This window comes from Echinops telfairi, unplaced genomic scaffold, assembly GCF_000313985.2.
Source record: "Echinops telfairi isolate 266 unplaced genomic scaffold, ASM31398v2 ScPeMD7_23;HRSCAF=83, whole genome shotgun sequence".
Taxonomy (NCBI): Eukaryota; Metazoa; Chordata; class Mammalia; order Afrosoricida; family Tenrecidae; genus Echinops; species Echinops telfairi.
In genome coordinates this window covers 60,077,430-60,092,431 of record NW_022103920.1, presented here as the reverse complement: position 1 = coordinate 60,092,431, position 15,002 = coordinate 60,077,430, and the positions used below count along the sequence as shown (strand labels likewise).

General features: G+C 39.8%; 1 protein-coding gene across 1 annotated transcript; it reads left to right on the top strand.

The window, feature by feature from the left end:
- Positions 1 to 3,493: 3,493 nt before the first annotated feature.
- On the top strand, positions 3,494 to 14,817 carry BET1 (Bet1 golgi vesicular membrane trafficking protein). Its single transcript, XM_004702662.2, has 4 exons — positions 3,494 to 3,619; positions 8,476 to 8,600; positions 11,310 to 11,366; positions 13,626 to 14,817. Exons 1-4 carry the CDS (start codon positions 3,601 to 3,603, stop codon positions 13,779 to 13,781), a joined length of 357 nt encoding a protein of 118 aa, XP_004702719.1. The 5' UTR covers positions 3,494 to 3,600; the 3' UTR covers positions 13,782 to 14,817.
- Positions 14,818 to 15,002: the final 185 nt, after the last annotated feature.

Sequence of the window (15,002 nt, the reverse complement as noted above, 5' to 3'; positions counted from 1 at the left end):
ATATTCTCTAACCTGGATGCCATGTCCTTCTTCATATACTACAGCTTCTCTGATTCTTTGCTCAGTATGCAGGTTCAATAGGTATGGTGAAAGTTGTAACCCTGATGCACACCTGTATTTTAAACAAGGCAGCATTACCTTGTTCCGTTTGAATGACTGCCTCTTGCTCCTGCACAGGTCCCACATGAGCACGCTAACGTGTTCTGGAACTCGCATTCTTCTCAATGTTATCCATAGTTTGTTATGATTCACAGTCTAAAACTTTTGCAGAGTCAATCAGAAAACATGTAAACATCTTCTTGGTATTCTCTGCGTTCAGCCAAGATACACACGAGGTCAGCCATGAGTTTCTAGCCATGTGTTTCTTCTGAACGCAGGTCTTCTTCTGAACGCAGATTGAATATGTGGTAGCTCCCTGTTCTTCTGAACGCAGATTGAATATGTGGTAGCTCCCTGTTGATTGATGTACTGCTGTGACCATTGTTGAATTACCTTTAGTAAAATTTTAATGGCATGTGATATTAATATTGTTTTATAATTTATACATTCTATTGGGTCAATGTTGGGGGTAATGGGCACAAATATGGATCTCTTCCAGTCTGTTGGCTAGGTAGCTGTTTTCCAATTTTTGTTTAACAGAAAAGTGAGTGTTTGCAGTGCTTCATCAGCTTGTTGAAACATTTATTTTGTTATTCTATCAGTTGATGAAGGGGTCCTGGTGGCATAGGCATTACATGTTGGGCTGCAATCAGAAAGATCATCAGTTCAAAACCACCAGCCACTCCATGAAAGAAAGAGAAGGCTTTCTACTCCCATAAAGAGTTAGTCTCAGAAACTCACCTGACCCTGGCCTATAGGGTCACTGTGAATTGGTATCAACTTGATGGCAATGAGTTTGGTTTTGATATGGTCAATTACTGGAGCTTGTTTATGCTAGTCCTTTGTGCCATGTGGACAACTTTTTTCAATATCATTGATTCTTGATCATATACTACCTCTTGAAATAGTAAGTTGTTGATGAATTCTTTTTGGTACAGTGATTCTGCATCTTCCTTTCATCTTCTTTTTATGATTCATGCAATATTTTTTCCATGAAATCCTTGAATATTTGAACTCATTCAGTAGAATTTCCACTTGTAGATGGGCGAAGATGGAAGTCTTGGCCATCTACGGCTGAAAACCAACCACTTTCCTTCTGTTGGGCGTGGCATCCCCAGGAGTCAGTCAACATGAGTGGGGCCTAAGCTGGGTGAGCTAACAACCAAATCAATCTCTCTCCATCTCTCTCGATGCTATTTGCAAATGAACAGCCATGGAGGTAGACATATCTGCCCTCCTCTGGCTTCCTTACTGCTACCAGGCAAGCGTCAGGCATGCCTCTGCTCTCCGTCCTTCATTAGGTATTCTAACATCAATCTTTCCACACTCCACATCAATGCCTTGGTTCCATAATTCCCCCAAACAAACAAACAAACAAACAAAAGGTTGCAATGGCCACCCAGAACTCACAGACAATACTCACAAGTAAGAGGGTTTCTTAGGGAATTTAATAGGTTATCACAGGTCAGGATCACCATTCAGTAGGTATACAGTCACTGGTCTCCTCAGTCAAAAACCAAACCTCTCTTTGGTTCCCAGCCTCTCAGCCACACGGTTCCTTAACCTTTGTGTCCAAGGGCCTGGAAGGGCTGGTCACTCTGTGCCACAGTTCGGTAGCCTTGGACCAGCTGAGAAGCTACCCCATAGTCTCCGAGCTGATCGGCTCAGGCTCCTTGCCAAAGTCCCTGATGCAGCTGGAGTCAGCGCCTCAGCCACTTCAGACGGAGACCTTGAAAGTGCGCTTCCCTGGTCCTGGGGCTGCTCTCTCTGCTGCCGTTTTAAAGACGGCTTTTTCTTGTAACCAGGGGGTACAAACTGACTAAAACCCTCGGTTAGTGTTACATGCACCCTGTTTGCATTGTCCCACTCAGTCATTTGGTGGGCATTATAGAGACTTGGACAGACAAGCCGTATTACCAAATCTTACTCTACCACACTCCAAGAACTCTATTGGCCTTCAATTAATAACAATAGGCATGTACAATTTAATTTTTTTTAAAAAGAGAGAAATGGTAATTCCTTCTCAACTGGCATACGTTGTTAACTGCAGTTGCACTTATAATTTTTCTTTTTGGTTTACCAAAGGGCAGTGTTATATAATTTACATGGCCCGTTTTGGAAAACAACAGTTGGCTTACAAACACAGCAATACCTTTTATATGTAAATGAGTAAGCCTTCCATAAACAAAATAAGTTTTCTGGCTTCTTTAAGAATTAATCTTTGTTGAAAATGTGCACAGCGTGTTCTGATTCATTTCTAGCCATGACCTGGTGACACTGACTATATTTTCTTTTTTTTTACTATATTTTTCATAGTGTCAACGTTCTAGCTGTTTCTGCTGTAGTTGTTAACACTCAGACATGTTTTGATTATGGAATACCATTTTAAATATGAAGGAGAAGACTTGCCACAATTGTTTATTGAACCGTTCGCGTTTACACGTGATAATAACTGTCCTTGCTACGCTCTTCATTCAATTCCATTGCTTTTAAAGAATGGGGTTTTCTTTTTTTTTTTTTTAACATTTTATTAGGGGCTCATACAACTGTTATCGCAATCCATACACACATCAATTGTGTAAAGCACATTTGTACATCATTCTCAAAACATTTTCTCTCCACTTAAACCCCCGGCATTAGGTCCTCATTTTTCCCCTCTCTCCCCGCTCCCCACTCCCTCATGAGCCCTTGATAGTTTATAAATTGGTATTTTGTCATATCTTGCCCTGTCCGATGTCTCCCTTCACCCACTTTTCGGTTGTCTTTCCCCCAGGGAGGAGGTCACACACAGTTCCTTGTAATCGGTTCCCTCTTTCCTACCCATTCTCCCTTTACCCTCCCTGTTTCGCCACTCACACCCTCTTTCTACCAACACGCTATTGAATTATACTTATTTCCCAAGTTAGTAACATACCAAACTTTTTATGAAAACAGCTTCAAGGCTAAGACCTATTAACTATAAGCTGAGTAGGACTGACTCCCAGGGGCAAGTTTCCTTCTACTTTAGAGAATGGTCCCTCATTCCCTTCCCTTCTGTGGGTCTCAGGTGATTATTTGTAAAATGAGACACTTGAACAAAGTTTCCTCTGACTTTGAACTACATCTGGAAGTGAAAGGGAATGAGGCCAACACGGAGGTCAACAATTCACTCGCGGTGCTGCAGCAGCAGAGCTAGGTGGCAATGTCAGGGGCCCTACGCGCTGAAAGAAGATTCTGAAAGATGGGACGGGTCCCGCCCACGCCGACATAAACCACTTATGGCGGCGAGGAACTACACTTCCCAGAATGCCGCAGCAGGCGCCTCCGAAAGCACCAATAAGTGCCCGGGACTTGGGTGACGCCATCACCCAGCGCAGTGTTTGGGCTCCACTGATGTCGTGGCGTTCCGGGAGAAGTTGATTCTCTGCCAGACCCCGAGTGGTGCCGAAGAGCTGATCCAGACCGTTTTCTGGCCTCTCCTTTCCTACCCTCTTCCCGCCTTTTCCTCCTTCCTGTGACAGGATGAGGCGTGCAGGCCTGGGTAAGAAAGAGGGGCGAAATTCGGAGTTCTGGGGAAGCCTAGAACCGGCCATGCTGGGCGCGGGGCGCGCGAGGAAATCGGACCGGCTGTGACACTGACCTATGGGCCAGAAAGCAGGATGTGTGAAGGGGCACCTGGACTGAGTGCTAAGTGGAAACACCAGTTGCCCCAGATCTTAGGGTTTCTCAAGTTTAGGTCCGATCCAGTGTAGACGGTAGGTTCGAGAGCGTACTACAGGCACGGACTTGGAGTGTTAGTAACTGTCTGAGTGTGATGTTGTCGACTACTGAGTTGCCCAAAGCTCGATTCCAGTGCCTTCTGAACGGCTTTAGTCCTTAATGTCAGAAGGGAAGTTTAAAAAGTGAGGTTTGCTAGCAAAGCACGCCAATAAAGGTCTTTTTATTTTTATTTATTGTTTTGGTCAGGTAGCAGTGAGTTACAAAGGTGAAATGTACGTGTCAGTTCTGTCAAAGGCCCTGGTATGTTTAGCAGGGTCAAAGATCATTTTACCCAGAGCATTCATCTGAACCTGTTTACACATAAGTCAGCACAGTGTGGGAAGGCTTAGTGAAGGAGCATTTGTTTATGTCCTTCTGATTTAGGAAGCAGGTAGACCATGCAGCAGGAATAAGCTAGGGCCGTGGACCTGGGATTTCAGTGGACCTTTCTAATACACCAGAAGGGCCCTATCAGGTCTGTGGGCTAGTTGGTGGACTGCCCGCCACAGGTTGACATCTCAAACCCACCAGGCTTCTGTGAGAGTAAGATAAGGCTGTGGCTGCCATAAAGAGTTAGTCTCAGACACTCTCTATAGCAGCAACTTGGGGGGTCTTGACCCCATTAGGGAGTGAACGGCCCTTTCACAGGGGTCACCTGATTCTAACAGTAGCAAAATTACAGTTATAAGTAGCAACGAAAATAATTTTATGGTTGGAGGTCACCACAACATGAGGACCTGTATGAAAGGATAGCGGCATGAGGAAGGTTGAGAACCACTACTCTATAGGATCTCAGTGAGTCAATAATGGCAATGAATTATAATTTACCAGAGGAGCCATGGTGGCACACTCAGCTGACCAAAAGATGAAACGCACAAACCTGACCCTGGGCAGAAGGAAGATGTGGCTCTGCTTTTATAACAAGTAGAGGCTTGGAAACCTACTCCGTCCTATAGGGTGACTATGAGTGGAAGCCTTTCAGTGATGAAGAACTTGGTTCGGTGTGGTTTTTATAATGCACATCTATTAAAGCAGCTTTTTCTGGTTCTGAAGCTCTCAGTAAAGTAACCATACAAAAAGCAAAAACAAAATCCTGTGAAACGTTCCTATATAATGACAAAGTATATAAGGTGGTTTTAAAAGATGTTACCTTTCTCAGTCAGGTACATTATGTACTTAGATAGACAAAGGGACATTTTTTCTAAAATTGCCAGTGACTTTAAGCTACCAGTGACTATAAACTTGTACATTAATTAATGAGTTATAGTATGAGAAAGTTTATTATTATGATAATGTAGTTTTTGTAAATACTTGTACTAAAGAAAGTTTTCCAGGTAAATTAAAGAGAAAATATGACTTCTGAGCAAGATTAGTATCATTAATAACCACAGATATTTATTATATACTTGAACAGGCCCTCTTTGTGTCCTCCATCCTCCCCCATCCCCACCCTCAAGGTCCCAGTCTACCAAAGAAATGGGACTATGCATTAAGATGAAGTATAAAAAATAGCAGCTATATATATGGTCAAATACTATATGAAGTCTTGGAGATGGTGAATGTCTCTGATTTTTGTTAAGGTTTAGGAACTTCAATTGAACCTTGAATAATTTAGGGTGGGAAAGGTAAGTTCCAGATAAGAACATGATCCCTGCCACCCCCCAATAGAGAATGTGTGGTTGTTAACTGCTGTTAAGTCAGCATAGACCCACATGAAACCTCTGTAAAGCAGAAGGAACAGTTGCCTCATCCTCCATCCTCAGCATCATTCATATTCTTGAGTCTGTCAGAATGGGAATGATGTGTTTCAGGGATTATAAGTAGGCCAAACTGATTGATGAATGGAACATGAAGACATATTGTGAAAACCTGTGAATAACAGGCAAAGGGGTCCAGACTTGATCAGTGGCTAGCCCCCTTCCAATGTCTTAATGCAGTAGTGTGCCATATTACAATAAAGGAAGTGGACTACATCAGTGGCACTCAACCTGGATTGTACAGTAGAATCACATTAAAGTCAACCAAGTATTGGTACCTAGACTCCAACCCCAAACAACTCTATTGGAATCTCTAGGAAAAAAATTGTTTTTGAAACATATACTATCCTAAGTGCTTCGCTGCTAACGTAGCAGGTGCTCTACTTCCATAAAGGTTTGCATCCTCGGAAACCTTTTGGGACAGCTCTTCCCTGTCCTTCAGGGCCTCTGTGAGTTGGAAACGGACAGCAGTAGCTGTTGGGTGTTTTACTTTTTAAAGTAGGAGGGGCTTTAAAAGTCTATGGCAAAATTGAACTAAAAGATGATGGAATTTCTCCAAGAACTTTCTGAAGTTCCCTGGTATTACTGCAGATGAACCTGCATTTTTAAAATTTGGCCAAGTAATGGATTTATAAATATTTGAGTGCTAACGCTGACACATATTACACAAATAGCTAAATAATTTGGTTCAGTTATTGATAGACACTTCCAAGAAGGGAAGCATTTGTTCATCTCAGTTAACAAAGGCTGAGGATTATCTCTGGCGCTCTGGCTTTTGTACAGTTTGTCAAAGCAACAATTCACGCAGAAAGAAGTGGCTGAGTTTGGAATAGCAGCTCCTGGCATTTTATTTGCTTCACATTGTTTTTATTTCTTTGATTCTTGGGATAAATGATGCAATGAGGGAAGATCAACTCTTGGCTAGGAGAACTGTGTTTAGAGAGAGCTCTGGAGGATATCTTTCTTGACTAGAACAGTATGGAAGAGCTCTAAAATTTTCGAGAAAGTTTGGCCAAAAGAGCAAACCAAAGGATAGAAAGCAAATCACCATTCATTTATAAACAGATTCCCTGGTGAAGCTGCTAGGTAATTAAATACAACCGATGAATACTTTTAATGATGTCTTAGACTTTTACAGTAGTAACATGTTTGGAAAGCTTCCTGCCTAGTGTGTCAGCAGTAGAGAAAGAGTGGTACTATGCCTGCTGGGAATGTACTCATTCCACATTTTGCTGTGATTTTTGTGGTCGTTATGCATGGGGAGCATAGAAACGGGGCACACATACTGTCCGTGGAGACGCATGCGATTCTATTCTTGAGAAGGCATGGCCATTAAAATTTTAATAGCAGTGACCAGATTCTATTCTTTAATGATTTTTGTTTACTTGTATTTTATTGTAAATAAATGTGTTACAGAGTGTGGGGGAGGCTTGAGGGGATGTACACTAATGAGTGAAGTGGCCTTAATGTCTGCCCTTCTAGTGAAAGCAGCATGTAATAGAAATTTTCTATACATTGAGAGCTTTAAGAATTCAAAGGAAGTACTCAGCTTTGCTTCTTAGAGTAGGTGAATTTGTGCTGTGCCTTGTGAAATAACTTCCTATTCTCGCCTCAACCCTCCTTCATCTACAAGCTACCAAGGACCTCCTTCGACCCTTGTAGCTCTTCCTGTTCCTCTGCCTGCTGTTGGATCTCACTGAGACACATTCTTTTTCTTAACACCCTTATCTCCACATGCTCAGTTCACTATCAGATCTGCTTCAATTCCGGTCTAATCATGGCCCCATGGTCCACATCTTCAACCATTCTTTTTGCAAGCAGTCTCAAAAAGATTGGGGACTTTGTTCTATGGCTCCCACATATACTCTTCTATCTCTAGATCCATCGAGCCATCCACCTTCTCATCTGCTAATCTGGGCTAGCAGTTCTGGATCCAGGAGACTTGACTCCATTATGATTTTTGGCATCAGCTAGGTGTGTGTATCCATTGCCCTGGTAACCGTGGGTAGCCCTACTCACTGTACTCCATCGTAAAATTTATTCTAAACAATCACCATTTTAACAGATTATCCTTTCTCTTCTGTTACGTTATTGCCTGATGAACAGAAAGTGTATTAATAGGGTTATGGCTACTGAATTATAAACATCGCCCCTTAGAAAATAAGGTCTATTAAAAGTAGAATGTAGAACAATGGATCTGACGGTAAGCATTCAAATATTTGTTGGATTAATAACCCCTTCTTTAACTTCTTAGCTCATAATGTGTACAAAGTATTCCACCCCTCTTCTAGAGCATCAACTTCTTGTTTTCCGTTCTCTTTGCCTCTTCCTCACTCAGCTCTCCCTTATGGTGGTAGTGGTGTGGTGGGGGAGAGGGAAGGCTGGAAAAATGTGGAAAAACGGATTTAAAAGATAATGGTCTTTTTCCATGAACTTTTTGAAGCCCCCTAGATCAAGGTGCAGGTAAAGGACTCTCCTTTGGCTTTGGGCTTTCTCTCACTCTTGTCCGCGTTCTCCCTTTTCACAGTCAGACTTCTTCAGCGGGGAAGCTGATGTTACCCCTTTTTTATTTTATATAAGAATGTATGCTTCCATTGACTAGGAAAAGCTGTCTGATCATGGTCTTATGTAAGTGACTGTTTTATTGTCTGTGGGAAATCAATGTATATTGGAATGAGCTCAGTATTCTTGGTTAAGAGAAGGCAACAGAGAAAATATTCTTACGTCTATCTATTCATTTTTAACGTAAAGTGTAGATATGATAAGCATGCGTGGTCTACAACGCCCTCCAGGGGTCTCTTCTGGTTCTTTCCTAACTAGTAAAGTTTCAGCATAACTTCTGTTTTTGCTAAAACTCTGATTGGAAATCTGACTCTTGCAGGTGAAGGAGCCGCTCCTGGGAATTATGGGAACTCTGGCTACGCTAACAGTGGTTACAGTGCCTGCGAAGAAGAGAATGAGAGACTCACGGAAAGTCTGAGAAACAAAGTGACTGCTATAAAATCGGTGAGTATACAGCAGGTATCATAGACTTGTGTTACATATAGAGAGCACTTATTTAAAATATACCATTATCCTTGGAGTATGGCATGGGAGGTTGGGGAAAATGGGGAGTGAATAACGAGTACAAGAATGGAGAAAATGTTCTAAAACTGATTGTGGTGATGTTTGTACACCTCTTCTTGATGTGACTGAATTATTGAATTATTTGTTATGTTAATGATATGACAGTATAACTATTGGGAAAAAAAATATTGTTGTAGTGGCATGATACTAAGTGATTTAATTACCCAAATAACTATAATTTGGTACGGTCCAAACACTCAAACTTGAGAACATTATTTCGGTTGAAGGTTTGAAAATGTGGCTGAAAGATATAGTACCTTAGTTAGTGCTTTTTTGTTGTTGTTGTTCTTTAACATCAGCCATGTTTTCTGTTTAAATCTAAAATACTTTATAGGTTGACCACCTATCCATTATCAGTGATTCAGTTCAGAATCGTAGTGACCCTTTATAGAGGTTTCCGAGATTGCAGTCTTTGTCCTCTTTCTCCGTCAGAGGGCCTGGTAGGCTTGTAGCTCAACTCCTCAATCCTGTAATGCATTCTTCACGGGATTTGTCTCTATTCCACCTTTCCTGTTTCTTGGCACCTGAGTTTCTTAGGTGGGCTGTTGAGGAAGACTCACCCCTCTCTGTTCCTAGTTGTTTGCATGTCTGGGAATGAACTCCCCAATGTCACCACAATGCTCTCGTTTAGGGTAGTATTATTTAACTTGTGTCACTGTACTCCCCTAAGTCTTCAGTGTGCTCCCATGGTTTAATAAAAAAAAGTCCATATTTGGCCCAAGCGCTTTAGACTTTGTCAGTCATCTGCACTCAGGGTGAATATATTCTTTCTGCCAGACAAATTTGAATCTCCCCCATATCCTGTGTACACTAGTCACTTGCCCCTTTATATCTTTGATCACACTATCCCTTTGCTTTAATTATTGTATCCTTGCTTACATTGGCTAAAACCCTACCCGTCTTAAAAAAAACAAACCCGTCTTCATCACATCCCTTCTCTTCCCTAAGCTCAAAATCTAAACATCCCTTTTTCTCTTATGAATATAAGATCACTTGCTGTTACACTTACTGCCTAGTGATTTGCATTGAAATTATATGTATAAAAAAATTTTACCAGATGATAGAATTTGCAGTTAATTTTTATTCTCTATACTAGCATAAATTTCTTATCAGTGAAATTAATTAATATAGTAAATATGTATGGAATAAAGAAATTACAAAAAGATGATTTTAGCAATGTATTTGTTTGCTTCTGCATTATGGTAAACATGCTTATTTACTTGATAGGGCATTCAGTAGATGACATACTGCTGAATTTAACTGGTATTTCAATATAGTCTTAGGAGAAGTGAGTTATATTCAGCCGGGAGACTTACATTCTGAAACTGAATTATTTCAACAGTTGTATTAAATCATAAGAAGGTGGCCCATGGACAGAGAATGTTGGATAGTGTTAATATTTTGGAAAAAAACATTTGGAGACACTTATTAAATGTTTCTTATATGTAATTCAAATGTTCATAACTGACTCTCGCAGCATTTCTTTACTACTTGAATGGCAGGGTAGTAGGACCCTGATGGACTTGTACTCTCAGCTTTCCAGTTACTTATTTATCTCTGGACAGTCAAGTTTGCGGGGGGAAGTTACATGTTCTCACCTATAGAATTCTACTGCCATTTTGTGTCATTATTATCTCCTATGCTTTTCATCCAATTAAATTTAAAAATAGAGTTAAAGAATGACATTTCTAATGATGTGTCCAGATTTTCAGTAACTGACTATAGTTACTCAACTACCTTAAAGGGAAGGCTTTGATGAAATTGTCATGTGAAGTATTCGATTGGTTTTGCTTTAAATTGTTGGTAGGTGCCTTGAGTCAGTTCAAATTTATAGCAACCCCATTCACACAACACAGCGAAACAATACTGTCTGATGCTGAGCCAGTCTCACAATGTTGCAGCTGGTATTACCTACTCGTATTGTTTTCAGCAACCTTTCTGCATAACTTCAGATGTAGATTAAACTAACTTGTACATTTTGTTAAAAAATTTACTGTCATAGTTTAAGGAAAAAAGTCCCACTTTTGGAATCTATAGAAATGATCAATTTGGACATATATTTAAAGTTATGTCACATTTCATTTGGAAAACTCAATACTTTTCTCTGAAATTGGATTGCTTATATAATACATACAAACCTTTTAAAAGAAGAGAAAGAAAAATACAAATAAACATGAATAAAATACTGACAGAAAGGAATATCCAAGGACATGAGAACCAGGGCAAACAACAGAAGACAGTGTGTGTGTGGACTTGTGGGAAAAGCTCCATTATCTTAATTCCATTTTACCACAAACTTTCAGAAGCCCCCCCCACCCACCCACACATAAGAAAACTGTAAGACTTAATTGAATATTAAGATGAAATCGTAGTTAAGAGCAGTGAGAAAATGTCTACAATTGGGAGGGAATAAATGTTCTAAATTTATTTTCTTTTAAATTCACTTGGAAATATATTAGAAGGGATTATATCTTATATTTCTAGCACACAATGTGATTTGAGAAGAAATATATGCTTTATATCATTGAAATGCCTCTCTATATGAGTAATAAGAAGTATATTTTTCTTTTTGTTTCTTTTTTTTTTTAGCTTTCTATTGAAATAGGCCAGGAAGTTAAACATCATAATACATTATTAGCTGAAATGGTAAGTGAATTTTGATTTCAACAGTAAGAAATTTGAGGTGCTAGTCTCAGATTTAGCTAGAAACAGGAATGATACTATTTTAACGTGCTCCTTTTGATATACCCTGACGTACATAGCTGGTCCCCGAGAACCTTGTTGATGTCACTCAAACTGCGGTCTAGTAGACAAAGACGGAAATGCGTCTAAAACTAAAACCCTAAACTGAGAATTCGGAACTCTACCTTCCTGGGCTTAAATATTGATGTCCTCCTAATTAGAATTGTAGGAAAATGACATTGAAAGCATACCTACAGACCATATGTCAAATTCTCATCCATTTATACCTAATCAATTTGAATAACATTGCAATGACATTGCAAAGAATCGGAAACCAGAATCTTTAATTGTGCTCATAATCCTTAACTGTGCTCATGCAGAACCTGTACATAGACCAAGGGGCAGTTGTTTAAACAGAACAAGGGATACTGAGTGGTTTGCCATCAGGAGAGTTGTGCACCAGAATTATATCCCTTCCCTGTACTTATGCCATCTGTGCGCCGAGCAGATGATCCAAGGAGCTCGATGATGCGAAGAGGAGTATGGCATCAGGACTGAAGGAGGGCTCATTAACAGCCTGTGATATGGAGGTGACAGACCTTGGTTACTGACAAAGCAAAGAGAACAGGAAGCACCTGCCGATGAAGATCAAACACTGCAACATTCAATATGAATTAAACCCGAATGTAAAAAAAATAAAAACCAAAATGTTAAAAACATCGAAAGCCCTCACAGCTGGACCCGTATACAACAGCATGATAGAGAAAAGAGTGGAGTTTGTTTTACTTGGATCCAAAGCGACAGTCAGAGCTGATGGAAGCAGCAGTCAAGAACTCAAATGGCACATTGCCCTGGGCAAATCCGCTTCAAATGTCACAGAGCACCCGTGTCACTCTGAGCACGGAGGCGTACCTCACTCAAGCCAGGGCATTTCAGTTGCCTCATATGCATGGGAAAGGTAGAAGAAGAATCGATGTCGAATTGTGGTGCTGGTGAAGAATATTGAATACCGTGGATTACCTGAACAAGTCTGTCTTCATAGAGCCACGACCCATCCTTGTATGTTTGTTGTTCTGGCAAACTTCTTTGACCATCCCCAGTTTTACCATGGGCTTTTAAAATTGTTCAAAAATATACCATTTCCACATTCCATAAGCTCCCTACCACACAAATAAAAAACAAAACTGAAAAAACAATGTTCTGTACTAGACTCACCTGGGGAAGTTTTTGCACATAGCCTGGATCACTCTAGGTAGACTGCCGACTCAGAATTTCAGGTGAAGTGAAATAGATGTGAGTATTTTGGGGGAGTGGGGAAGGAACAATGAAAACACATATTGTGGGTGAAGAACCATAGATCTAAATTATATGAGCTGGGCTTTTGCTGTGCATATCGCTAATGTTTATTTAGCCGTGCTTTGCTGGCTACCGGTCAGCTGTATGTCTTACCTCCCAGTTACCCCATTCATACTGAGTCTCTATCGCGTTCTGCACTACCAGTGCATGAGACCCTTTCCCTTTTAGAATGCGCTACAGTCCTTAAAAGGCATTCACTGAAGTCAGAGCATCTTAAACTAAAAGTACATTCCACTGCTAACCATACTGAGTGTTGGATAAATACAACTATTTTACTCAAAAGCAACTGACGATGGGACCTTGTGGAATCAAACCAGACTAAATGTGGGGTAAGGTCAGTCTGAGAGTGGAAAAACTACCTAGCTTTATTATTAATGTTCTTAATCCACCTAATTGGAATAAACTTCAAATTGGTTTGAATTTTTTAATTACTCTGTGAAGCTTACAAAAAATGTTTATTGGATAACAAGAAAGCTTTTTAATTCATTAAGAGAACTGCTGTACTTTTGCATGGAATAATCAAACTGATTAGTCAAAGTTATAAACAAGCTCCTGAATTGATAAAAACATTGTCAGTTTAGGTACTTTAACAACAGAGTGCTCCGTTATTAGAACAGCCTGAGATTATTTGAGCATGTGTAGTGATTACAACTTGGGCTACGATTTGCATGGTTGGCAGTTCAAAACCACCTGTAACTCTGTAGGACAAAGACGGCCTTTAGTTCCTCTCAACAGTTACTGTCTTGGAAAACCACAGGGGGTCACTATGAGTCAGCAGTGAGTCTATGGCAGCAAGTTGGTTTGGGGTTTTTTTTGTGTACGTAAAATATTAGTATCTAACTTCTTAATTTCATTCCCCCCTCATAGGATTCACAGTTTGACTCAACAACTGGGTTTCTGGGTAAGACTATGGGGAAACTGAAGATTATATCCAGAGGGAGCCAAACCAGGCTGTTGTGCTATATGATGCTATTTTCACTCTTTGTCTTCTTTGTCATTTATTGGATTATTAAACTCAGGTGATATATTTAAGTGTGAATTTGGAATTGTCCCAACTTTGGGCTTCGTGGAACACCACTTTGATAAAAATCAGCATCAAGACATCTCTCATTTTCAAGTATGACTTTTTCCATTGATGAATTCAGGGCTCCGACCTTGTTTTATCAATCACATTAGTGCTCTTTGAGTACCATTTCTTAATGACTCTGTTTTGCTCCTATTTTCAGGGGCATGGTGATGGCTTGGAGTCAGGTTGACTCTATTTTTCTCCCCTATTGTTTGTCTAACATCACAGTGGGTAGCAATATAATAGTCTGTTATGACCATGAATTGGGCTAAAGTTCCATGAAAAGAACTTTTTAGTGGGACATGAGCACAATGTTTGGCGAACCCAGTGCTCTGCTCTGATGATGCAGAACAATTGGTGATAGAGGACCAGTAACTCCCTGAAGTCTCGCCAGCTGTGATGATGTTCTCCCTCCCCTTCTTTATGTGTTACCTACAATCTCTGTAACAATTTCTCATGATGTAGCTTCTGCTTCCTGACTGTCCAAAACGTCATTGTTTAATAAAACTTGTTATTGCGACAGATTTCTCATAAAGCCAAATATAAATGTTACCAGTATAATTACTGTTTTATATTAACTTTATAAATCCCAATGGCTTGATTTATAATTGTTTTATGACTTCAGCTACTTACTATGGGCTGTTTGGTTATTGTTTGCAACAAAACAATGTGACGTTAAGTAATTGCTAAGTTCTGAATGGAAATAAATTGCTCAAGAAGATTAATTGTTTCTGCTTTATTATATGCTCAAAATATATAAGAAAAATATCAAGGGACTGACCTTGGAGTTGTAGAGATTGTTGCATTACGCCACTATATTTGTTTATGGAAAGCAAAGCATACAGTTGGTTTGTGGAATAATTAGAAATATTAAAATATTACTAGATACTCTGTATTGCTACTATTTTGGAAGTTATCATCCATTTGTAAGCTCAGAAAATAAAATTTTAAATGAAATAGTAATAAACTTTGTTATTTTTGCTTGTCTTTTAATCCTGATAAAATTTGGCATACTTTTATCAAATTGTGATAAATTTCATAATTATCTTTTATGATCGCTTAAGAAAAAAAAGTTCAACGATGAGAAATACAACTTTCCTCTATTTTCTAAATGTTTCCTCCCCGCTCCCACTACCATGACTCGAATTCGATCTTGCAAGTCTGGCTAGACCAGAGGA